General features: G+C 41.9%; 1 protein-coding gene across 4 annotated transcripts; it reads left to right on the top strand.

Moving 5' to 3' along the window:
• The first annotated feature begins 1,864 nt into the window (after positions 1 to 1,864).
• On the top strand, positions 1,865 to 26,451 carry gatad2ab (GATA zinc finger domain containing 2Ab). 4 transcript variants are annotated; one of them, XM_034146993.1, is made up of 11 exons: positions 1,865 to 2,017; positions 16,124 to 16,435; positions 19,563 to 19,680; positions 19,786 to 19,917; positions 20,120 to 20,191; positions 21,082 to 21,198; positions 21,353 to 21,553; positions 21,708 to 21,957; positions 22,048 to 22,430; positions 22,548 to 22,770; positions 23,792 to 24,049. In XM_034146993.1, the coding sequence occupies exons 2-11, from the start codon at positions 16,137 to 16,139 to the stop codon at positions 23,923 to 23,925; spliced, it is 1,929 nt and encodes a 642-aa protein (XP_034002884.1). In that variant the 5' UTR covers positions 1,865 to 2,017; positions 16,124 to 16,136; the 3' UTR covers positions 23,926 to 24,049. The 4 variants fall into 4 exon arrangements, with proteins under 4 accessions (XP_034002884.1, XP_034002886.1, XP_034002885.1 ...); XM_034146995.1 differs by lacking the exon at positions 1,865 to 2,017 and adding an exon at positions 2,178 to 2,318 and having other exon boundaries at positions 21,377 to 21,553; XM_034146994.1 differs by lacking the exon at positions 1,865 to 2,017 and adding an exon at positions 2,178 to 2,318 and having other exon boundaries at positions 21,374 to 21,553.
• Positions 26,452 to 26,809: the final 358 nt, after the last annotated feature.

The following is a 26,809-nucleotide window of genomic DNA, read 5'->3' as shown; positions in this document are numbered from 1 at the left end:
TAGCATGAGCCGGATTTGGCCCGCGGGCCTTGAGTTTGACATGTGTGTGCCAGAGTTTTCCAATGTGTTTTCATGCATGATATTGCACTGCTTAGGCTCCTCAAGAAAATATATGCGGTTCAACTTTATCTGCATCTAATTTTTTGGGCAAAATACCATAATATAAAGCACAACAAGAAAGGATTTTCATAAGAAAGATATATGAAAATGCCTGTTCAATGTTAACATCTATGTGGCTTTTGCACCACCAAAACAAATACAAAAATGTTGTGGTTCTTCAAAACGATCAACTTTCAAAAGCAATATGTAGTGTGATTAATTTAGTTTAAAGTGGGTTTAACAATCTATTCACGGCTTGTGTTGTACTAAAATATAATAATAGTACAAAAAGTCTACACACTCAGCGGTTTTTGTATACTGTGGGGTTAAAACTGTAGAAACAAAACAGGTTTGAGCTTATTATGAATAATTGTTGAGCTGTCCCAGTTGACAATAATATCTTGGTCCATCTTCTTCCTGCAACTCTAAAATATGGTGTAAAGGTGACAAACAAAAAGAAGAAGGCTGCAGCTCTTAGGCCTCCTTTACATTATAGCCGGTCCCATAGAGCAGATAGAATAAGCCTGAGACACTTTAAGGACTCTCTCCTCTTTTGCACAGTTCTGCAATTAGCCAATAATAATAGGTGGCTTTCAGTTAGTGGGGAGAACCACAGGAATTTCCACAGCAACACCAGATTACATGCTTTGTTCTGACATGTTTAGCTAGTTAGTCCAGCCATATGCCAGCATGCTGTTGTGTCCATGGGTAGACTTCAGGAGCAGACTCACCAGATACACCCTGAGGACAACAATTCAGAATAGGAAAATGAAAAACAGGAAGGTGGAGCGGCTACTTTGGTATTCTTCTTATACAGCAAAAGTTTGAAGTCTTTTTTATGTTGATCGTGAAGCTTATACAGGGTCCTCTGTGGTCACATGAAGATCAAGAGGAAGCGGTAATTCAGATCCAAGAAAAAGTCTACCTTTTAACCAATAGTTCTGTTCTGCCGCAACTGTCGTCCCATGTGATGATCTCATACATTTATACATTCAGAATCATTATCTATTACTCTAGGTGTTTTTATGGAATAGTTTCAAATTGGTTTACAGTGGTACACAAGAAATACAACAGAGTACCATAATAAAGGTGCCTATGCTCATATGCATGTAGAAACACAGAGACTTGTGCACACAAAGAAGCTTCATGACAAATACAGCTTGTATACATATGCCAAGATAAGGTACTCATATGACAAGATACTACCATGGTTAATTTATTTTGCAAATGCAAGTTTTGTAATGAAAGTACACACATTTGATCATTTGGACTGTCAATAATGCAGGAACTCACATAGACATTCGACTTATGATCTGTAATAGATAGTTAAACATCTAAAACAAAAGGGTCAAATTGATACATTACTTTTTATGTATGTCTATTTTTTTTTTTACATAGGTTGAAGTTTCTTGGTAAAGATTGTAAGAAGTTTCAATGAGAACAATTAATCACCCTTACCTATGCTTCAGCATAAAAATATTTGATTTCATAATTCTATGGTCTTGTTGTAGGCCTACCTCACATATGCCTACAGACTTCTATCCCAAACAAGCACATTATTGCCAGTGCCACACAGGCATACAATAAAATGCGATACAATTCAATTAGTACAATAATAGGTTATGATGTTATCATAATTGAATTTGAATCACGCATGAGTTTAGCATTTTATTCACTGCTTTTACTGTCCCAAAACGCAGCACTGTCATTCTATGGCAGCACTTGGGAACTTAACATTTCCGAGGTGTGTATGAACGCAGCATGACGCCGCCTGTGGTGGCTCATTATCTGGCAACCGGAGTGGCAGCGGACAGAAGAGAGGGGATCCCCGGGATTTTTACACTGAAGCCAGCGTAATACTAACATCAAACATCTGAAAATCGCGGGGGGAAACTCGGTCAAGCTCCTCCCAGACTTCGTAAGTTCAAGTATTTAATTATCAAATCGACTAATCCAATATTTTAATTTTCAATTAAATTATGACGACGAATGGAAGTTTCTCTTTCGGTGTTAGCACAGGCTAACGTAAGTTAGGCTAGCTAGCATAGCTTGATCTAAGCTAACGTGCTATGTCCACAGTGTGTGTGTCTCAGTTAACGTTACACACATACACCGAACCGAGCACAGGAACAAACCGACTCTTAAACAAGTGGAGGAATATTTTAAACAAACTTCCCCGGGAAACATTATACTGGGATGGACCGATAATAAGATACAATGTAAGTTTTTATATGTTAAAACTACAATGAAGCTACAGAACTCTGAGATAAAAAGGGGATATGTGGATGTAATTAACGCTTTATTATTTGTTATTTGCTCATCTTATTATGTTTTACATGTATGTAGTTAACTTCTTACCTGCAAATTGGTCACTTTCAACATTCTCTTGCACTATTTTATTTCTGTTCTGTCCTGCTTGCACTATTTTTTTTAATGTTTTATGTCTCATATATATGTATGTTGCATTGTTGAAGGAGCCTTTCTATTTCCCTTGCCATGACCACAATGAAGCTACTGTGCATATGACAATAACACCTTTGAATATTGAATACATGTAGCGACTCTCTGTCTTGGCAAGCGAGTGTCCAGGGAGCTGGCGTTAGCATGATAGCTTAGCTAGATGCTAACACTAGCATCTGACTGAGATGGGGTCGATTTCATTGTCTCTCGTGTATCGCTATTTGGACGCGTGCAGACATCGAAATATTATAATATCTAGAATTACATTTAAAGGCGTAAGTGCTCTTAGTGTTCAGTGACTTACTTAATTGTAACCTCTCTAATAGTTCATAACCACAATAGGGCAGTAAGCTCGCGTTAGTAAGCCGCTGGTTTTGTAGCCGGACAGATGGACAGGTTGTTGTTGGCAAGCCAAGTTAACGTTAGCATGAGATAGCTTGTTGTTGTTGATGGGTTTTTTAGAAAAAAGGTAGCTTTTCCTTTGGGCAAAGTTGGGTCACTGAAGTTTAAGAACATCATAAACCAGTATTGTCATTGGGTTTTTCTTCGCCGAGTGTTCCGAGCTGCGGATGGGTTTGATTATGGCTTCATGAGCCATTGATCTCACAACTTTGTCAGATTAGCTCAACCGTGAAAAGCCTTTTTATGGAGGCGTAATGGTGGACGGTGTTTGCCTCCGTCAGGGTGTGTGTCTGTCTGTCCACGACGGGGTAGGAGCTATCACCCACGCCAGACTATAGACAACAAAACGCCTACTTTGCATTTTCACCAGAATAGCATTATTTCTGTATTTGAGATACAATTAAACACCTTATTATGTATGTAATGAGGGGTCTAAGTGTATGTTTTATTTCTACATATACTGTTCGTGGAAGTCAATCATCTGAAGACATTCCTGTGATATTAAACAGTTTCTGTTAATTGAGGGATCTATAACTTGTGAGATGTGTGTATATTATAAAGTCTTTTAATGACTCTGGGCTTAGCCTTTGATGTTTTTTCAAGGCAGTCACATCCTTTACAGCTAGGGGGGTCATGTTGCTTGAGTTTTTTTATTCACCTGTCTTTTAAAGTGTTGAAGACAAACAATAGTGTCTGTGTCACTACCTCTGCCTAGCAAGTGCCCTCCTTTTAGCAAGCAGACAGTTGGCACCCTTGGCTAGGGATGGGGGACACATGTCGCTTTGCATTTTATGATCGGCCCTTGGATTAGCCTGAGAAGGGGTGCCTCTGATGAAATACCCTTCTGAGAGTGATATGACCAGACAGGCAGGACTCGATATCCACTACTATTCTGCTGCATCAGGGCTGAAACATTAAGATGATACATCTGTATTTTCCACCAACCAATGGTAGTTTAGCTTGTCACAGGATCAAAGGTTGCTCGTTGTTGCCCTTGTCACGTTTGTTATGGTTATATTATATAGTATGGCATTTTCATGTTCTTCCTGTCCTTCCTTCTTGTATAGTTCAACCCTTATGTTACGCATACATGTAAAGCATGGTCAACGTTTAGATCCTATTCATAACATTGTGATTCTTCTTATATATCTGAATTTAACTAGATTAACTTGCATCATTGTTTTTGTTGGTCTCGTCAGGAAATCATTTGTGAAGGTGTGAGATATAAGCACATCTGTTTTACACAAACATGGCCCAACAGTAAATGTTCCCCCCCAAAGAAACATAGCTCACAATATTCTTAGTTTCGGACCTATTCTATTGATTAACCACCATTTTGAGACCTACTATGTGTTATATATATCTGCTTAGTAAGGCGTAGCTGCTTGCATCCATCCACATATGGCTGTGTTTTTGTCACAATAGTCTCCGAGTAGCCCACTGTAGGACACAGTTTTACCACAGCAGTTAGTTTGGTCGGAGGTGTGAGCCCAGTCATTGTGAAAAGGTTAACAGGAAATGCAACCAGTAAAGCATGTCACATATCAGCTTTGCGATCATAAAAAAGGCTTTACGTACTGCTGGCTACACTGAGCTGAATTCTTTAAGTTATAAGATCTTTTTTAGATAGACTTTTCCTTAAGTATTGAAAGTAATAGGATGCTTTAGTCTGGTTGAGAACATGTAGTAAAGTCTTCCAGGAAGGAAAGACATGCAAAACTCAAGAACACCATTCTAAAAGATAGGAGAACGGAAACAAGCACATAGAGGGGGGGTGAGACATGGCCTTTAGCACATAGAAGAGAGAGACTAAAAATGAGGCTGAATCCCCAAAGGATGAAGATCCCAATCCAAAACATCTGGAATGAGGTGACACAGTCAGGGGAAGAAGAGGGGTCCCAGGACGGCTGATAGTTCAACATAGCCTGAGTAAAAAGGGAGGACAAGGGGCAGAGAATAGGGAAGGAGAGATAGTCATACAGCTTGGACCCGTGTGATAGTGGAAAAACAGAGGGTTAGAAAAATGCATTGACTCTCAAAAATCTAACTATATCCTTGTCTGCAAGACAATCATTAACTATAAATGCTAGGCTTTGTAGATACATTGAGACGGAGAACAAATCAGCTGTAAGGATGATAATCAGGTTTGTCAAGTTAAAAGAATAAGAAAATTACTGAAAGTTAAGGTGAAATATATGTTAGGGTTGGATCTCTACACAGTCAGACTTTCTGTTTTAAGCCACCGTAGCCTGCTGACTTCTTTTTTGGAAAGACGGGAGCACTACAAACAGGTAGTGATAGAATAAAAAGATTAGGAAATTCAGTCGGTTATAAACAGGTCTGCCCAATAATAATTGTGTTAGGCATAAGAACTATCTTAAATCTGTAAATATAGTATTGTTTCAACCTAGGTGATCTATATACTATCTTTCGAGAAATGTCTTTGTTCTACCAGTTTATTGCATCAGATTGAAGAGGACTGACAGGAGTAGTCGTATTGGCCACAGGGTCCCAACAAAAAGCCTTGGGCAATTATTGGAGCTTGAGCAGAGCAATCCTCCAATGTTTGACTGACGGAACAATTTCTTGTTTATCCTGTTGGACTTCATATTAACTATAGCATGTGTGTTTACAGTTTGTGACCAACCTTTCTAAAATAGTTAGAGGTACATGCATGGAGTGAAGTTAAGCATTTTTTATTTTACGGCAAACACATTTTGAGTTCAGACTAGTCCAAAGCCACAACCATAGTTCCCGTACTTGTTATCGCTCCGATTTTAGTAGTTTTCCTTTGGTAAATAGCCACCTGTTGACCAAGTGTGCCGTATAAATAAAATAAAAATTAGACCAATTAATTGACCTTGATTAAAAAGTAAGACGCGATGTTGCTTGTTAAGAGATTGCCCTGTGTTTTTGTATAGGCTCTTTTTTTGCAGAGAAATTTAGTGAAGATGTTTTGGTTCCCTTTTTTAAATGTTGGTCTTCATATTAAAAGACAAGCATGAGTCTCCCAAGAATTCATGTGTTCATCATTGTTACAAGAAATACTGTGTCATCATTCGTAACATTTTGCGGTATTTTAAGAGTAAAGAGTGAATGTTTGGGGCGATAATTGAGATCTGAAAGTTTGTCACTTTTGCTTCTGTCAGTTGCAGTGGATTCAATTGGTGAATGGACATTTAAAAAAAAAAAAACATATTTTTTAAATTAACATCTCAAACCACTGCTAGCAAATAACCCTTTATTTGTCTGCGCCACAGTTTTGAGGGGGGACAAAAAGTGCATGCAGTAGCAGTTATTTAACCCTACGAGCCATTCACTCATACAGAGTCAATAGCTAAGAGAGCGATAAGATAGCAGTCATTGTAAATGTGACCCAGTGTTGCAGCCCAGCATCGCCTGCAATGCTACAGAGACTCCAAAGGCCTTCAGCGGCACTACAGGGGATAGTAGAGAAAAGCTCAACTTGATGCAAACTTGATGCGATGCGAGCGACAACCAGGCGAAGGCTAATCTGACTTGTTTCATTGCCCACAGAAATGGAAGCTGAGTTGTTTACTACTGGAGAGTAAGAGCAGATATTGGACTGCACTGTTAATCAGTCTTGCCAGCTCAACTGGCATTGTTGTATTAAAACAGTTTCCGCAACGTGTAACATTTTCAAACAAAACTATTCTATACTTTCGTTGGAGTATTTTAGGGCTGGATTGGTCTGTGAATTGGTGCTGGATTTTGTTAGACTGTTGTTTTGAAAAACTGATCACCATTTAGTTACTCTCGGAAACCCCCTTTTACGTCTACAAAGGGAAGGTGTTTGATACTTCAAAGATTAAACTCTGGGTGGAGTATTGTTAAGACTACACATTGTGTTTATGAGTGTAAGGGAAAGTACATTAAATGTATGATGATGATACCCATTTTTAAGTTCAGCTGGAGCAGAAATAACCCAGGTTACAGCCACATTTGGACACTCTTACACTACTTGTGTTTCACAGCTTAGAGTGCAAAGTTTATATTTTTTAAGAGATACATTTTGATGGCAATGTCATAACAAACATAGTGAGATTGTTTCCACATATCAACCCCCCCCCCCCCCGCCTCCAAAGTGTACAAGACAAAGAATTTGACCAAATATTTGAATGCACTCAATGTAGTTGAAAAAGGATTAACTGGTGTAAAAAACTCTTTAAGAATGTAAACCGGTAAATCCTTATGATACATTTTCAAAACAGTAGTGATGCTGAAAAGGAAGACTTGCTTATTATATATAAATAAATAAATATACTTGTCTACCAACTGAATAGCCGACTTCTCTCTCTGTCCTGTGTTTTGTCAATCTAGAAGACTGTAATAAAAAAATGTAAATCCATTTTCAGCATTTAATTGCTGGCTAAACTGCTAAACTGTACTGGTTGTTAAACTCCTTGCCCCTTAGATGCAGCACTTAAGAAGGTTAAAAACCATGATCCTAGACCATTACCAAGTAAACCATTTTGATCTGTGAAAATGATGCTACATTGTACAGGTTTTACTTTTCCTATCTTTGCCCATTGCCTAAACAAACCTTGCAGGTTACAGCACATCATCCAAATGAATCATTCATTCATTGGAACTTGTATAGTCCCTCATTTTAATTATTCTTAGGAAATGCTTGGTTGCCGAGGGCTTACTAGTCAACAATGTGGCATGGCAAGTTTTTCTGCGTGCTGAATTGTTGATTGAGGATTTTCTTTTTGAGTGGAGGGTGTTGTTTGCCTATGCCATATTATTATGTTCGATTACCACTAGGGCTGCACGATATATGGTGTCGTGACGATAATCGCGATATGCGCATGCGCGATATTCACATCGCAGGACGTGCGATTTAAAAAAAAAAATATTTATTTAATTTTTTTTTTTAAGGACTTGCGATATTAAGTAGGCAAATTAACTCAAACACGTCATGTTACAATTATTTTGCTGCTTGCTACAAAAGGAAAACTTGCGCGGCTCTCATGTCAGGGGTACTTGAGTGAGTGACATGCAGGCTCTGCATGCACAGCAAACCACCAATCACAATCAAATCTCCAAAGCAAACGGACCCGGTGATTAAAGGTAAAAACACTGAATAAAGTAGTTTCTCCAGGGCAGTTCGGCGCTGCTAACCGAGCTAGCTCAGCTTGTTGCTCTGATAACTTAAGATCCAGACGTCCGTGACTAAAATCCTTCATCCGGTTAAATATAGTTAAAAAAATACCAATTGTATAGCATTAAAGTTCAAGAAAGGATGGTTTGTCTTTTCTTCAATTCCTGTATGTTTTCATATCGCAATATATATCGCATGGGGGAAAAAATCGCAATGTCAGTTTTTTCCAATATCGTGCAGCCCTAATTACCACTATTCTGTACATCTGAGATCTGTGTTTTAAGATGATTTTAAGTTTGAATGTCTGTCTTTTTGATGGATTGATCACACAAATCATCAATTCATAAAACATAATGCAATATTGTCACATGACATTTATATTGCGGACCTGAAGTCTAGGCTGAGCCATGCAGGGGAAGGGGTTGAAACAATCCTGTTCTTCGCTCATTTACAGGTTCTGGTCTATGACTAATATTTGGGATTGGTGGTCCAGATCACTCACTAGCGACAAACTCCAAAGAAGCCTAAAATTTGAGTGAAGGATGTTCTATTGGACGCACTTATATTATGATTTAAATGTGTACAAAATGTGCAATTAATCCCAATGAAAGATTGCCAATTCAATTCAAAATGTGCCACTTGTATTGTGTGGTATGCTCTTTTGCAACTCATCTCCTAGTGGCCTTGAGTGGTACGCTTTATTGCTTTACACCCTTTAAGCTCTTTTTTCCCTCTGGTCACTTCCTGCTACCATACATTTCTGAGAAATGTAATCTGATAGCTTTCTGCGTGTGTCCTGGCACTTCAGTTTGTTTGTGGGTATGGGCTTCTGGTTTTACATGATCATGGAGTAACCATTTGGAAGCAATTTGGCTGAAATTGGAGATTATCCCTGTCTACGGTTTTAGAAAACATTTAGCCGTTCCTTTTTATTATAGCTAGTAAACATTTGATGCTACTGAAAAGCACGACAGAAGGTTGACCTGAAATGTTAAAATGCTTTACAATGTCATCATTTGGACATTTCTTATGTCATTTTAAGGTCAGGTGGTTACTTAAAAAAGATCTACGTACGGGTTTTGTGCATTGCACATGTGTGTTTATGTGTGCTTGCCAACTCCCGAAGAGATGTGGGAAGTTATAAAGGTTTTCTTATTTGTATGTTAGTCATCTGTTATAAGGGTCCGTTTACTAGTACATCAGTGTGTCTCTGTTTAAAAACAACCAAAGCAATAGTTGTTTTAATGCGGCAATATGGCATTCTTGTGTGCTCACGTATAAAAGTCTGGTTTGCACTTCCTGAACTTAATGCTGTTGTCGTTGTCACGTTGCTGAGGGAGAATCCAGGTGGAGACATGCGCACACATACATACACTCTGCGTGGCTCGGGCTCTGACTCTCTCTTACACACACACACAAACACACACACAGGAACACACACAGAGGCGGCCTGGCAGATTCAGGGTTAAAGGCTTCCATTTTGTTAGGTAACACCCTAATGGTCTGATCTGTCAGTGGCGTTAAAATGGCAGGGGTTTAACCCTTGGCGTTCGGGACACAACCAGTAGGGGCACACACACTCTCGCACACACACTCTGGGCTGGCCGAGCCTACAACAGAACAACTGAGGAGGAGGAGGGGAGTGTGTGAGGCAGGGAGGGGTTGAGGGTAGGAAGAAGAGTGAGCAAATGAGAGAGAGAGAGAGAGAGAGAGAGAGGGAAGACAAGGAAGACAAGGAAGAGTATTTTTCACTTGGGTACAGTTAGATTATGGCTCAGCTAACCACATGCGCTCTGCACCCTTCTCCCTCCCCCAACCATGGCACCATCTCAGCTGGGTCCCTGCCCCCACTCCTAGCTTGGTGAACACAGATTAGCATAGGTAGTCAGGTATTTTTTCTCTATTAAGATAATATCCCAAAGGAAAAAATCTTTACTCTGACAACCTGAAATGATTTTGGAATTGAAAAAGCGTATTGGATACCTACGATAAGACTTATGTAAAGTATTAGGAGTTACCTTTATGGCGACGAGTAGTAAGTAACCCCCCCCAAATGTAAGATTGTCATGTCTTTAGCCATAGCTGCTAGTAAGAAAATCGGCAGTTTGAGTGATTAATTACATTTTTACAAAGACAAGGATCCTTAAGCCACACAAAAAAAATAGGTGTCTCTTTGCTGTCTTTTATTAGGCAATAATAATCCATACTTGTATTGCTTTCATTGGAAATTATAATTGTTGTTTCCCCTCTTATTGAACCCTAAGGACACACTTGAAAAGCCTCAGTATTTTTAAAATGGCTGTTAATGTGTTGGCTGGCTGGGTCCAATCCCAGTGGGGAGATCATTACAGTGCAGCAGATGAGAGGCTGCCCTGTACCTGAGGGATGAGCCGTTTCCATTGATCTGCACTCTATGAACTACTGGACACAAAAGGAGAGCGCCGGAGAATAAAACCTGTAGTGTCAGTTCAGATCACACGATTTCCATTTGTCTTCAGGCAATTGCACCTTAATCCTGCCGGCTGCCGTACTACACACATGCATGGGAGATTATTTGCATCTACATTATTTTAAAGACAAGAAGGTAAATGTCGGTTTATACAACCCTTACAGAAAAATGCAAATGTTCTAAATGCATTGAAGCCTTCTTTGAGGCTTTGTTACTGAAAATCATGCAGCTTAGTACAGACCTTTTTTATTCATATTTGTTTAAGATTGATCTAAATAGGCCTTTTGTTTTGATCTAAGATCTGCTCTGCCCTTATGCTTTTTTTACTCTGTTGAAAATGAGAGGGATGTACACTCTTCTCTATAGTCTCCTGAGAGGAACAGACACAGATCGCTAATCACTGGCTCAGTCTCCTGCGCTCTTTATCATCCTCTCGCCATTTGTGTTCATGTTGTATGTAGTGATGTAGCAACCACAACTACATACTATAGAGAATCCTTTTTTAATGTGGCACCCAGATATGTGCAGGTTTATAGTGACATTAGAGTTCATCTTTTTTTTGTTTCAAGGTGCTTGTATATACCAAAAACAGGAAGCATGCCATGCAAATCAAATGTGACTCACCTACAGCAAAATCAACAGAATCTTTTTTTGGGAGCAGGTCATATTTTTAACCTGATCTAAAAGTAATCATTTTGAAATTCCTTCAATCTGAACCGGACTGAGTACATGGGACATGTGTATTGTAAATCAAAGAACAGTAATGTGATAAGGCTGGAAGGTTTGAAGGTATGAACTGGCCTTCTGATCATCTATTGTGGACAATAATGGGATAAACTGCAACCCTGGGTTTCTGAGTCTGAGGCAGCGAGGTTTTGGTCGACCAGTTCCCTCCAAGTATCTCCCGATGGACTTGTTGATGCACAAGTTTGGCTTGTTTGTGAGATTGTTGTGTCAGTTTCATTTGGCTTTACAAGCTGGATGGATGGAGCTGGGGGATCATTGGAACTGGCAGGAACGCTACTAGCACTGATTGATTCAGGATCTGTTCTCAGTTGATTGCCTGACCATTAGGGTGGTCATTAAAAATTGAAAGTCGGAAAGTCTAAGCTCCAACCCCCAAAATGCATTCTATTAGTCGAGAAAACTCTCCTGGTGAATTTTTTTCTCAATCTGACAACATTTACCCCTCCCTCATCGACCTTGAAGTTTCACCCTGAGGATCCCAGAGAGACGCTTTTTAACTGGGAATAAATAGAGTTTATAAGGATTAAAATGAGAATGAAAATAAAAAATGAATAAAAACTATCCTAACTAAACTAACAAGTGCTATTTATTCCCAAAATGTTAGCTTCTAACACATAACAACAACATGCATTGTTTTAATCGGATTCAGACACCGTTTAATGCCATCTTTGCAATGAATACAAATAGGAACTTAGTGTGTCATTAGCTCAGTCAGTAGGGGCTCAGACAGTAGGGGGCTTGGACGGTGAGCCGTAGGGTCGCTGGTTCAAGTCCCCGAACAGACTTAAAATATGGAGTGTGGACTGCTACTTGGAGAGGTCCCAGTTCACCTCCTGGGCCCTGCCGTGGTGCCCTTGAGCAAGGCACCGGACAACCCCACTCCCATTGCTCCTAGTACTAGACTCCTGGTACTAGGATGGGTTAAAAGCAGAGAACAAATGTCACTGTGTGTGCTGTGTGCTCTGCATGTGTGACCATTAAAGAGGGTTTCATCCCTCCGATTCTATAAAAAAAAAGTAAAAGTGTAAATAATTTCTCACAAGTGCAGACGAGACAAAACAGTGAATAATGAATAACAACAACATAAGACAAATCAGTGCAATGGAGTAGACAAATGGAGTTTTATAAATGAGTTTTAGTCATTGGACAGTTAAATGTATTAAACTAAAACAAAAATCTTAAGCAAAATGTCTTTCTACCTCAAATACATAGTCCGACTTACCCCTAGATTTCACCGGGTCCGTCTGCGCCGCGTTACGGCCGCGTTACGGCATGACCTCATGTTTGCTGGCAAATTCACAAGCATTGATAATGTATCTCAAAATAAAATACAAATAATCCCAAATCTGAATACTTAATTTTGCAGCAAGGGCATTTTGTCTCGTTGCCCTTCCTGGTTCAACTTGGACAGAGAGAGTGACTTTGTCTCCATCATAATGAGTTTTAATTTTGGCTCATAGACCTGTGTTTGTCCCTACGTCATCTCCTGTCATCACAAATACTCTGAGCAGTGTCTGAGTGCAACATTATCTCAGCACCTGGCGGCTTGAAGTCCCGATGCCTGCACTCCAATCCTCTCAGGTGTCACTGTGAAAGACATAGATAGACTGCTTTACATACAGGCCAATTTAATCCTAAGTGCTCCTGACCAATAACACCATTGCTAAATAACTTACAAATAACAACTCTTCCAAATGTTTCCCTTTTAACAATGTTTCACAAGATGAATACACTTCCTGAGATGTCTTGAGAAAACAAAAAGTACATTTCCCCATTAATCCACAAAGGAAATATTCATTTATTTGAAACCGAACAAGACATTACTTTCCTTCTTTGCCATTTACACCGATTTTCGAGTGTTGGAATTATTTGAACTCCATAGTCACACCCCTATTTAGTAATGCTGCATCACACCAAATTAAATGAAACTATTGAGTAAGTGGTTAAATAACATTTAAAAATAAAAAAACGTTTTTGCTATGCCTTTATCAATAGGGTTTTACCAATATTGTTTGTAGATGGACGCTTGATACAGATTCATTTGTCAAAAAGCAGCTGATTACATTACATTCGGTAGTCTGGTCATGGTAGAAAATCTACTGAAAAGCGTATTTTTACACAAAGAAGGCTGCTCACTGTTTATCTTGCTCAGAAAACCTGGCACGTACTAGCCTTTCCAATGATAAATTGGAATTTATGACTTCTCTGTGATTTTCACACTATGCAAAGTAATCCAGTGGGCCGGATTGGACTCCTGGGTGGGGTCAGTTCTGGCACACTGACAGTATTTATGAATCCCCTGCTCTAGATATATCTTCTACAGTTTCTTTGTGTTCTTCACATGTTTCATAGCTCTTAGTGTGAGTCTTCTATAACCCGGAGGCTGTGAATGACCTCCTAAATCACACAAGAGAACCCAAGGCGCTGAATAGAAAATGGGCTCCAGTGAGTGGTGGTTCACGGAAGGCTTACCGAGGTGGAGTGTGATGCAACAATGAGGACTAGTACAGAGATCCTTCAGTCAGTCTCAAGTGTGTACATAACACTCATAATCACAACCTATGCATGGACAACAACTGCATTTGGTCTTCCTCTTGTTGCTTAGCAGCAGTGCATCTGAATCACTGGATTCATGATGCTATCCATCTCTTCTGGGACAGAAGGAGCCACGTGTCTCTAGACCTGAAACTAGCAACCGCAGCCACCATAGTAACGTGCAGATCTGACTGCATCGTCCCAGAGGGTTACAGACATTTTGAACCTGACACGGTTCACCACCACATCGTTAGAGTGGGAACAATGTGCAGCCACTTTTTCAGCAGTCTTACAAAGTAAAGAGTGGTTTCTGAAGTGCGGTGTATGGACATGAACATATACCCAGTTACCCTCCCACACGCAGGCTTGTCATCTCTGGCAGATAGATAGCCTTTGTGTCCAGGGATGGTACAGCAGGGCACATCTGTCCTTGCTGTGTACCAGAGCAGGGCTCATTTTAAGCTCCCTGCACACCAATACAAGCTCAATAGTAGCTGCTTTGGTTGTCTTGGTTGGTTTATTAACTGCTAGAATCTTAACATCTTGTAAAGTTCTAAGCATGCCTGTGTCTTAATCTGCAGTAAAAAAATAAACCTAGGCTGAAATCAGAGATGTGAAGTGTTGGTACAATGTGCAGCGTTACTGCAGAAAGAGAGTTGTTGAAAATGCTACAAAAGCAGTTTTATTCCCTCCCCTTACTTTATAGTTCACTCAGGGTTTTGTTTTATACACACCAGACTCTACTCTATATTCTCATGGTGAATTATGACCTTTCGCTTGGCTTTTTAATCTTGGAAGCTTTAAATGATTAAAGAGGAAACTTTCCAATATGTTGTTTTTGTGATGCGTATAAACTATCAAAAGGTGGCTTTTGGATGACAAGTCTTGGATGCCTGCCAGCAGCTGTTGGCTCCTGACTGCCACAGAAGTTAGTCATCATGTCATGATGCGTCCGCCCGCTGTTGTCTGCTAGACACGTTTTGGAATGTGCGACTTCATTTTGTTTCCTCCTCCCTCCTCCTTCCCTCCCTGTGTGGGATGTGCCTTTGGCCTTCCCGTCTCTTTCCCTCCCTGCTGCCACTCTCTCTCCAGGGGTTAAACCTGCGCTTCGCCTCAATTGCAGACCAGTTTGAAGCGGTTTTCTGGGAAGTGCTTTTTGTCTCTCATGGAATTTTGGGATAAGGTCATGTGATGCTTTGGCAACGTCATGTTGGACTAGGAAGACCTTGAGTCAGCCTTCTCAAACAAATACATTATGGTGTATGTGCACTTGCTTTCAGCTCACATTAATAATAAGGCTGTTGTAACAGATCTCTTTGGGATATTCAAGTGCTCATCCTTGTGCACAATGTTTATAAGCATCACATTTTGAATTATAAAAAAATGTTTATTCAAGACTGTGTTGGGGCTTGTTCTCCAATGAGTGCATGTCCTACATTGTGTGACTGTTGTTTGGTGCTATTTTTCAGCTGTGTAATAAGTTTCCCCCAGAAATGTAAGTGGCTCTCTATCCCCTGCTGTTACTGAACTGAGTGAGATTTGGGTCAGCATCAGACACTGGCAGTAAGAGGCGATGCCTATACATTTCAGGATTGTCACTCAGAATATCAGTTACATCAAACATGGCCACGGTTCATGTACATGACTCAACATAAAAGTGTATTTTTTATGGAGGATTTGTTCCACCATAAACTGGGGTTATGGCAGGTGGTTTGGTTTGTGGATAGAAACCAGATAAACACATTGTTGTTGACATCTTTATTTTATTTGTACTGGTGGCACTGCTTCTACTTCATTACATTACATTTCACTTCTTTCCTTTATCATATTACTAGACATTGGTTTTGACATGCATCCTGCGTTACACAATAACGGCTGAAAAGATGCAGTAAACTATCATTGTGTCTCAGGGTTGCTATTCTTTCCCCTGATAATCCTACATTATAAAAACAAATGTGGTTAAATCATAGAAATAAAGCAAGAAAGACCTTGCTGTCAAAAAACGTTTAATCCAATGACCATCAATGATTATTTACCATCCAGGGGACGCATCATGTTAACAAAACAAACAAAAAATCTTTACTTTGCACATATCTCGCGCAAGACAAAATCTGATCATGAATGAATAAATTAGGCTGGGTTATCCTACATCTTAATCTTTATATAGATATCAACTGTCCAAACCTGCACCCTGTTATCTAGGTTGAATCCATACATAGCCGCAAGATTGTCTATTCACCTTGTTTTCTGTTTTGCAAATGTATTTTCACTGTGTAACTGTATCCATGTCTCTTCCTTTTCCCCAGGGTGAGAGCAGCCATGTCAGAGGAGGCAGTGCGTCTAACGCGCAGCCAAAAGCGGGCTCTGGAGAAGGACCCTGATGCTCCAGAGGAGCCCCTGGAGGACATGGAGATAGACAGTAAACGGGTAAAGCTGGAGAAAGGTGATGCAGCTGAAGCTCCTGTGGCCCTGGTTGGATCTGAAGCTGAGGGAAACAAGCTGACTGAGCCGGATGCTAAAGTAGCAACCAGCATCCTAAAAACTGGGGAAGTGAAGGCCACTATAAAGGTGGAGGTGCCGACTGGAGACATGCCCGTTGATATGAGCACATCTAAAAGGTGAGAAGAGGACAAATATCAAGGGTTAAATCAGTTTTTGAACTCTGGGAGTAATAGCAGCATTGCTTCACAGTGTTAGTGCATGGGGACTGAGAGCTTGTTGGTCATAAGAAAGATAATTATTATTCAGTTTACATTATGGTGTCAGAGTCATTAGTTTGTGGCCAACCCTGAAAGGAATGCTGTAAACACTTTACCTTAAACAGTACTTCTATTCCTGTGCACTTGGCCTCAGTACTGCATAGTCAGAACACTTTGTCCACAATAAAGCCTTTGTCAGTATTTCCAGCTGGCCAACATACAGCATAATCTCCTTACCAACCGTTCATATCTGTGTGGGCATAAGACCCAAAGAATAGTTTGCTGCTGTACATTTGATTTGTTATGCTTCACTGATGTTGGATCATCTTATGGGTTATATGAACAGGATGTGTGGTGGACTTCACACAGACTTACAGCCGAGGGCAAATACTTTCCTGCATTTTTGCGTAAAAGTTTGTTTAAAAGCTGCTCCAGGATTATTTATGTTCTATAGGCCTTGATTTCACGCCTGCATGCAACAGTGCATAGTTGTGCGTGGAGACGAGTCTGTTGGCGTTTCGGGTTTCTCTAACTTTGCACCAGCAAGTGGTCTGACAGAAGCCGTACAGGAAGTCGCTGTGTGGTTGTCGGCAGCCTGGCCCCATTTTGAAAAGTTTGAGGCTCCTGAGGCCCAGGCTCCATTTTCTCCCACAGCAGCACCTGAACTCTGCCTCACACTTCACACAAAATGAAGGCTACGTGTCACAAACTGGTTCCAACTGGCCGTTGCCATGGTTTCCACAGTGGAAGGAGCCGTTGGAAGAAGGAGGGGCCAAGGGGGGGGTGGTGGGTGTGTCACATGACCACACAGAGAAATGCCTGATGTCATGTGACGTGTTTGGTAGAGCGATGCATACACACACTGATGGGATGGCAGTTAAAATGAACAGAGGTGATTTAGCTCAAAGTGTGTCGGCCCTGTTTGTGGAGTCACCTTTGACCCCTGATTAACCCTCGGCATGTGTTTGTGTGCGTACTCACTGCGGGGTGATTACTTTATTATTTGCAGAAGACTTAGTTTGTGTGGACGAACTTTGTAAACCAATCAATACAAAATATAAGTCAAACCATATTGGATACATCTCTGAAAGTGACACTCTTACTGAACACAACATGAATGGGTTCATGTATAAAAAGAGAGTCACGGGAGAGAAGCATTGCTGCCTTACGAAGTGGTCTGCATGCTTTGTGTGTATAAATGCCATCCAAATGTCAGTATTTCACATCATTTTTCAGGCCTGTTGCCTATTTATAGCCCAGCAATTAACATTAAGCTTACGTGGCTTAAAATGGCTCTTAGTCTTCTTTGAGAATTCCACTCCTCTTAATAATGACTGTATCAGCAATCCTATAGTGGGGTCAGTGGGAAGCCGTGATCAGGGAGGCCGAGACGTGCAGAAATACTGGACCTTACATAACCAACTACTTCGTTGTGATGCTTGTGTAAGCTCTTCCCAATACAGTAGTAGCAACCAGAGGCAAAATCAGGCAAGGCATGCTTAGGTTTATGTTAACATTATAAAGCTCTTCAATCCTCTGTAATGTTACTTATAATAATTTGCCATATCGTTTGTAAGGAATGTAAACAAGGCCTCTGAGCGAAACTGATGCTTGTTCATGTTTTCACCGTGGATTAGGAGGGTAGTGCCTCTAGAAGTGCCGTGGTGTTTGTAAATGCACTTTCCAGGAAGTAAGTATCAACAGGGATAGATTTAGTTTTTAGCAGCTGGACAAAGTAGTGTAATGCAGTACATGTTTATGGTTTGTGTTGTTTATACTAAAACTATAAGTATTTCAGCTGACTAAGCTTTCACAATATGCTTTTTGTCATATAGTTGACCTTGTTGAACTGAGCATAGGATGTGTGTTGAGGGGAGCTGTTAGACAGCTGTTGTGTTGGTAGCAGAGAAGCGTGTCTGAAGATAGCAGCATGCTAAAGGAAAAAAAAAAAGTGTGAAGAACTGAGTCAGTGAGTTTGAGTATAAAAGATGAACAAGTAAGTAAGGATGGGGGAGGGGTGTGAAGTAGTGACGGAGTGAGTGAGAGAGTGTACACAATAGGTTGGCTCCTGGCCATGTATTCCCCTCCCCCTCACTGTCACCCTCTCCTGCGTCTCCAGCGGACCTCCGCTCTGCTCAGCTTGTGACTCTAGTGTCGGCAGCTGGGAGGGAGGGCAGAGCCGAGGCCCAGGCTGTGCTGCTCCGGCTAGGCCACAGGCCTCACCACGGAGGCAAGGGAGGGGTGAGGCCCTGTCTGGGTGGTAAACCCGGGCCTAAGCTTGAAGCCCTGGAGGCTCTCGCTCGACAGCGTCTGAGCAATTATATAACTTATTTGCATGTTTGCATGCATAACATCACATTAGGACCCAAGCCATTACCCCTCATATACTGACATATCACACTCCCTACCTTACCTCAGCCTCCACTTCTATTTTCTCATGCACAGCCCACAGGACCTGATAGGACTCGCACTGTGATGGAGGCAGATCTATTCTTTCGCCATGGTCCACTCGCTGTAAAATGACAGCCACCCTTTACTTCTAATCTCCACCCCTTTCCTGATTGATGCATATGTAGCTCACCACGAGTCGCCTTTGTTCTCCTTAGTCCTCAGGAAAAGCCCATTAACATTTCATCGAAGGCATTAAGCCTTTTCCACCTATACAAAAACTAAAAAGCAGTTAATTTGCCCTCTGTTTACATGTTTTTGTGACTGGCTTTGCTGTCTCGAGAGAGGAGGTCTGGTCGTTGATGTTACCTATCGCTAGAGATAATGGGTTGTTGCGATCTTCCCCTGCCGCCATTACTCCATTATTGATCTCTTGGTTCTTGTCTTCTTGTGTGTCCCAGTGCACATTTGCACTTCAACAGGGACGATGAAATCATAATTATATACTGCCATCTACTGGATGTAAGATAAAACTAGTGAGTCGATAGTAACTAAAGTGTTCTGGACTGAATCGGGACACAGTGTTAAGTATTAACCAAATGATTGAATACCTTCTCAATATAATTGTTTTCTGTCTCTTTTCATGTTCTACCCTCAGTGACATTAAGAATGAGCGGCAGCCACCATCGCCCGATGATGTGATCGTGTTGTCAGACAACGAGCCATCCAGTCCTGTCATGAATGGCCACTGCTTACCTGACACAGATAAACTTATGGTGAGAAATACAACATTCTTACTGATAGCTGTTGAAAAGACCACTTTAAATTCCCTACTGACAGCTTCAAATTGTCTCCTTTCCTATCTCACATGGTGTCAACAGAAGAGTTCTCCTGAGGAGAGGGAGCGCATCATCAAACAGCTGAAGGAGGAACTCAGACTCCAAGAGGCCAAGCTGGTGCTGCTAAAGAAACTACGACAGAGCCAGATTCAGAAGGAGAGCAACGTGCAAAAGGTAAACAAAACGTAGATGTAAGAGAGATGGATCCATCAGTGTTGTCTTTTCAGGTTTCATGAACACACAACTGCCATAAACAGAACAAGACTTTCTTGTTGTTTTACAATTCACATCATTAATGACTTTTAACATCCCTGCTTATTCTTTCCTTCAAGTACATACAACTCTAGAGACTAATAATGTACCTTGGTATTTTCAGTCTTCGGGCTCTGTAGCCACTCCTCCTCCTCTGGTGAGAGGTAGCCTCATATCAAGCAAAGGACCCCTCCAGGTACTTACCACATCTCCTGATTCTACTTGTATTGTAAAGCCTGTATTCATGTATGATACATTCTACCTTCTACCTCATACAAAGTGAAATATGGCGCGTTTCCACTACACGGCCTCGCTCGGCCCCGCTCGGTATGGCTGGGCCTCGTTAGGACTGGCTCACTTTATGGCGCATTTCCATTACAGTTTAGGAACTGGGGTAGTATCTATAGTAACGCAGTGTAGGCGGAGCCGTGACGTGATCTTCAATGAGAACCCCAGAAAAACAACACAGCCGTTAGCTGTTAGCACTCAGAGCTCACAGCTCCTCATATCTGTTCAGAAACTAGACAAAAGTTAAACAAGTACACACCACAGACTGCCTGTGTCATGGCGAATACAGTCGCTGCTTTATTTATGTCTGTATAGGCTGTTGTTGTGAGTGTGGACGGTCGGAGCATGTACTGCGTTAGCTTAGCCAATCTCCATTTAGAAAACACGCATTTTAAAAGGCCTGCCGTCTGTCTGCAGACTTGACAAAGCATTAATTCATGGTTTTTACTAACCGGTATCAGTATGTTGTTACTTCGGCATCATTTTGAAACGTGTATTACAATTAAATCACGGTCAAATATGTCCATCTTGTTGTAGTTGTTGCCCCCTTGCCAGCGATGCTCTCTCTAGTTTAGCATACTCAGCCCGACTCAGCCTCGTTGTCTCTGGCCCTAGACCCACAATGTTATGAGGCCAGAAAAACTGTGAATTAGGACCCGCCGGCCGGTACTAGGCCAAGTGGAAACGCAACCAAAGACGGGCCGCTGACGTCACAGCCCTCTTAAACCGTGCTCCGCGCTGTAGTGGAAACGCGCCAATACTGAGCAACATGGTATATTTGTATTGTTGTTTTTACAGGCGATAGGTCGAAGCTCAGGCACAGTGATCCCTCCTCCTTTGGTGCGGGGTGGGCAACACATGCCGTCCAAACACAACTCTCAGATTTCCATGCCACCCCTGGTCAGAGGGGCCCAGGTTAGTGTGAGGTGGTTTTAAACCGTGCATTTATTAGAAAGTTACAAATAAAGTTTACTCATTTGATTTGAAGTCTAGATCTCTTTGTGAATGTCTGTCTTTGTCTCTACCTTACTTGACCTTCATGATGTTTCCTTCTGTGTGCTGCGCTCAGCATCTTGCGGTTACTCCCCAGCAGATAGCCAGTCTACGCCAGCAGCAGCATCAGCACAGCGGCTCAGGCCCCCCCCCACTCCTGCTGGCTCCCAGGGCTTCTGTGCCCAATGTCCAGATCCAGGGCCAGAGGATCATTCAGCAGGGACTCATTCGGGTGGCTAATGTGGCCAACAGTAATATCATGGTCAACATCCCTCAGGTGAGGATACAATACACAAGAAAAGATTGCACGCTAATCTTTTTATTGTAAGCAAAGGGGAAAGTTATATTTCATATCTCTCATGCATACGATCAGCTATAGCAGTGACATGCCCTGTGTAGTTGCTAAAGTGTTTTCTGTTGTTTGTGTCCAGGCCTCTCCAACCAGCCTCAAAGGCTCTTCAGCCTCATCCAACTCTAACATCAATGACTCCCCAGCCAGCAGGCAGGCGGCTGCTAAGCTTGCTCTGCGTAAGCAGCTGGAAAAGACGCTGCTGGAGATCCCTCCACCTAAACCTCCCGCCCCCGAGTTCAACTTCCTGCCTTCAGCAGCCAATAATGAGTTTATCTACCTGTTGGGGCTGGAGGAGGTGGTGCAAAAACTTCTGGAGATGCACGGCAGGGGTGGGTAGATCTTTCTATTTAGATATTTTAGGCACATGTAGTACAATGCTGGATTAAAGTAGTCTAAAGACGCTCTCTGTTTTCTCATAGGTAATGTGGGCCCGGCTGCTGCCATTGCCAGCTCCATTCCCAAAGAGCCATACACCTGTGCCCAATGTAAGACAGACTTTACCTCCCGCTGGAGGAAGGAGAAGGCTGGGACCATCCTCTGTGACCAATGCATGTCGTCCAATCAGAAGAAGGCCCTGAAGGCTGAGCACACCAGTCGGCTGAAGGCGGCCTTCGTTAAGGCTCTCCAACAGGAGCAGGAGATCGAGCAGCGCATCCTCCAGCAGGCGGCCTCCTCCGCCTCTGCCTCTAAAACCTCCTCTCCTTCACTCTCCAAGAGTGAGGTGCTGGTGTCGCAGCAGTACAAGCAGGTCCGGGCTGCCATGCAGCACAGATCTGTGGCTGGACACCACTCCATGAAGCAGGTTAGCATGGTCTTTAAATGTTTTGATGATGAAAAAGTACCTTTCCTACACAATTTCAGCATGATAAATGAATCCTCTACCAACACACAGCACATCTCCCTCTTTCTCTCCACACAGGGTCACATGTCACACGGCATCCAGTCGATGAGCTCTCGTGGGATGGCCCACGCTTTCACTTCCTCCTCTCAGCTGCAGAGTGCCATGGCGGCAGCAGCGATGAGCAGCAGGGCGGGAAAGCACGCCGCCGCACGCCCGATGCAGCACGGGGGTAAGGTCAGCGCCGGGAGCAGTAACCAGGCCAACGTGGCTAATTGGAGGAAGCAGACTGGGGGCAACACAGGTAACTAAACATGAGACAAGGTTACACAGTTCTTCACCAGTTCTCACTTTCTGCTCCTTTTTTTGAGTAATTTCTCCATGGCAGTGCCACAGTTGCTTTTTCTCTTCTCGCTTTTTCATTTTAGTAATACTGAGTAGCTCTTATCGGTTTTTGTATCCTCAAACGCAACTTGGTAATCACCTGTGAAAAATATGTCAAACATTTCTCTCATCTTGCTCAATGCAAACTTTTTTCTTTAAGGTCCCATGTCATGCTTTTCCGGTTATTACCCGTCCCCTTGTGTGTTATGTAGCTTTTTCTGCATGTAAACGGTCTGCAGGGTCACAAACCCTCAAAGTACACCCTGTAGCGAGTAAAACTCTAACACAGAAAAGACCTGTCTATGCTGCCCCAGAATGCCTCGTTGGAGATTTCTCTTTTTCCATTGTTTACTTCTTGGGTATAGTGACGGATTTCGGGTATAGTGACGTAACTATAGAGCCGTTGCGTTACGTCCGCGGAGCCGTTACGTTTGGACCAATCCGCGGACTTCCTCACACACACACACACTCGGCGGGACGTTGCGAGGCTCGCTGCTGCGAGGAGCGGGACACTGAGCTGGCTCACTGGTGTGGGGTCGGCGAGACACCGCGGAACTCAGCATTGGCACACACATAAACTCCCAGCCAGGCTGCGGGTGTGTGTGTGTTTCGGGCTGTGTCTTGCTGTCTCGCAGACGGCCACTGTGCTCACAGGGAGGGCGGGGGGGGCAGGAGCTCCAACAAGCCGTTTAGGACAGAGAGTGAATACACATACTATACAGAGATGCTGTATGAGAAACCAATGTGAGTTTGGAAAATTGCACAATATAAATCTATTCTAGTAGACCTCAACAATGGAATTATGATCAGTAGAAATGGCCATGACATAGGACCTTTAACTTTCTTCCCACATGAGTCAAAATACTGTTATGTTTGATCATACACAAATGTTAAACAGCTCTTTTTCCAGTACACTGACCCTGCCATTTTCCTCCCGGCAGGTGTGACTATGGCCTATGTGAACCCCAGCCTGTCTGCCCATAAGACCACCTCTGCTGTTGAGCGTCAGCGAGAGTACCTGCTGGACATGATTCCCTCCCGCTCTATCTCCCAAGCAGCCAACACATGGAAATAATGCAATCTTCCTCCCTACTGACATCATAACTATTCCCTCTCTTAATATCAATAACAGCCATTCTCATGATCATTCTAATCCTTTCTATGGACTCTGCTTCTGGCCCAATGGTGCAGGAAAGAATCAGCCTAGTTTCTTATTTTGGATAGAGGTGTTCCTTCAGCTCTTTCTCAGATCTTTCTGCAACCATCTTCCTTACCTGAACCCTTCACCCCAAACGGAGTTCCGATGCAACAGCGTGGGCTTCTGACCCACAAGGAATATGTCGAATTGAATTTGGGAACCTTTTTTGAGGGTTGGGGTTTACATGGGCGTGTACCATTTTTCAAACTTCTCCAGCGATGTTACCTCTCCCTCCTTGTATGTTGGTTGATCCTCTCTGTTGCACCAAGAGGAATAACACCCGAGCTCCCCTGCCTCTGGATTAGGCTGGGGCAAATTAATAATCGCTCGTACACACGTTCAAATCTTCGCCTTACGTCCTCCCCCTCTCCAGTCTGAGCCGTCAGACTCAGGCCCATGTGGTGGCCGAACTGAACTTTACTGAAGACCTCGCCGCAGGGATTGTGGTTGAGCTTCGAGGACCATCCACAATAATAACTGCTTCAGCTTTGCAAAAAAAGAAAAGACTAAAAAATATCTTTATCTGCACACAGACTTCCTCTTCTCTCAAACCCACAGCGTGTATAGTAGAGAAGTTGACGTGTGTTTTTGTATGGCTGAATGTTAGGATTTTGTCTTTTCATCTGTAAGTCATATACTGTGTTTGGAATATTGTGCTCACTGATACTTTGGAAGTGGCCTCTTGTTGAGGTAAGAATTTACAGGCTAATGTTACTGTTGAGGTGGTTTTACATCTGCTGGGTTCCATGTTGTGACCTACTTTTAAATACTTAGTTTTTTCTTAAGAGGAAGAATAAAGATTAGGGTTTCACTTACTCATGTAAAGACACGGAGCATATGTTTGGAGGACTATTCGTATTGAATATTGTCAAAAAAGAAAAAAAACTTCCAAAGAACTAGTGGAGCCCAAATGGAATCCCTTCTGCTAGAAGGCGTCTAGTTTATTTGAACCCTCTCTGGATATAAACATGAATTCATGCTAGACTGAGGGGGTGTAAGTAATGTCATATTTCTGACATTGTTTTGCTTTTAGATATAGGTTGTGGTGCATTCTTTTTTTTCTTCTATAGACAAACTGTCTCTGGGTTTATTTATAGGGTCATGTCAGTAAAGATATATGCTTATGCCCTACGTTTGAATGGATCTCCACCTAAAATGATTTGTTTTCTCTTGTGTGTCCAGTGGCTCCCACTCACCCTACGATTGGTCTTCGAGAAGCTGGACAGCTTTCAGAATGTAGTTATGCAAAAACCCCTATAGCAACAAATGACATGAACTTCTTAGTCTTTAACATTAAGGTGTGTATGGTTTATGTCGGGTCCTTGAATTGAGCTCACTATGCCTTTCACATGATCTATAGTGCATTTTATCAGGTTGCAGCAGCACAGGATAAGCTAGAGGAGAACATTATACATGACTACATTCAACAGGGGAATTCCAATTGCTCGTGGAGTTATTTTAAAAACTCTTTCATTTCACTCACTGGGATGGCCCACTCAGACATTTCTGTGGACAATTTGAAAGTGTCACTACATTCAAGACTTAAAATATTGACGTGTTGAATTTAAGAAGGTTAAAATGATTGTGCATATTTTAAATAATCTGGATGTTTTGCTAGCAATATGTTTAAAAAAACCAACTCAAACCCAACTGACAATAGAGGTGGACCATCCCTGCAGTTATTTTCTCAATATCTATTTTCTGTCTATTCGTTTTAATTTTCACATGGAAACAATGGGGATGATGATTTAAATGTCTATGTAATTACACACCTGGAGTCTTGCTGCCCTGTTGCCTCACTTTTTCATAATTTAACCATGATGTGATCATCGAATGCGACATTGTCAGGATGTGTGTCCTGTATCCTGGGTGCGCTCTTTAGCTCCCTGATTATCAGGATCCATACCTAAAGATGGTGCACTGCGCTCGGTAACTGGGTAGAAGTTTATCCCTCTGCACCGGGGTATCATCGCTGTAGGTTTTGGGTATCATTTAGGATGGTGCAACAACAACAACATTGCTGATAGAAATACAAGTAAATGAAGTTTAACTTAAATCGCTTAAGATTTTGTATTTCTGTCCCAGAGTAGCATCGGGGATCTTCCTGGTAGTCTGTACATTCCCGACAGGCACAAGGTAGCAGCCCGCGTCTTGTGGATGCAAAAATAAGCAATCTGGAACGAGCCGGTCATTTTGTGCCCTCCTGAGTGTAACCCTGTGCTGTCCTGACTACTGCCTGCTGCTGTTTGACAACAAATTCACCATTCCGTTTGTTTGGGGTCAGAACTCTGCGAAATGCAGTGCGGCCCAAATGGAAAAGAAAACAATGTATGAGAAGTATTTGTTTGTTTTTTGGATTTTTTCTGCTCTATCAAATAATAATAAAACTAATTTTAACCCCTCTTTCATGGTTGGGTTGCCTGTTCATTCACAATTTTTGAGCACAACAATAGTTGATCGCCAGAAAATTAAACGGTAACTATTTTTGAAATACGATTTCTGTTTTTTTTTAAGTTATTGAGAAATGTCATTTGCATTCCCAGTAAAGCCCCTAGATTTTTTTTTTCAGGCAAAAACATGATAATAGGATAATAATCTTGAGTTTCTTCCTGGATGTATTGAGACTTTCACAGTGATAGTAATCATTGCATGGCATTTGTAGTTGATTTCATTACACTTGTCTTTTTTTTATTTGGTTGAATCTTCCTGCTGCACACAAGCATCTGCACGAGGCAGTGTACATAGAAAGTGCTTTCATTTC

The sequence above is a fragment of the Trematomus bernacchii genome, unplaced genomic scaffold (genome assembly GCF_902827165.1).
Source record: "Trematomus bernacchii unplaced genomic scaffold, fTreBer1.1, whole genome shotgun sequence".
NCBI classification, from domain to species: domain Eukaryota; kingdom Metazoa; phylum Chordata; class Actinopteri; order Perciformes; family Nototheniidae; genus Trematomus; species Trematomus bernacchii.
Note: the sequence above shows the minus strand (reverse complement) of the source record. Positions and strands in the feature narration are given on the sequence as shown.

Coding starts and splice junctions, on each gene's coding strand:
- gatad2ab (XM_034146992.1), top strand. Junction 19,681..19,785: donor CTGACACAGATAAACTTATG/GTGAGAAATACA, acceptor TGGTGTCAACAG/AAGAGTTCTCCTGAGGAGAG. Junction 19,918..20,119: donor AGGAGAGCAACGTGCAAAAG/GTAAACAAAACG, acceptor TGGTATTTTCAG/TCTTCGGGCTCTGTAGCCAC.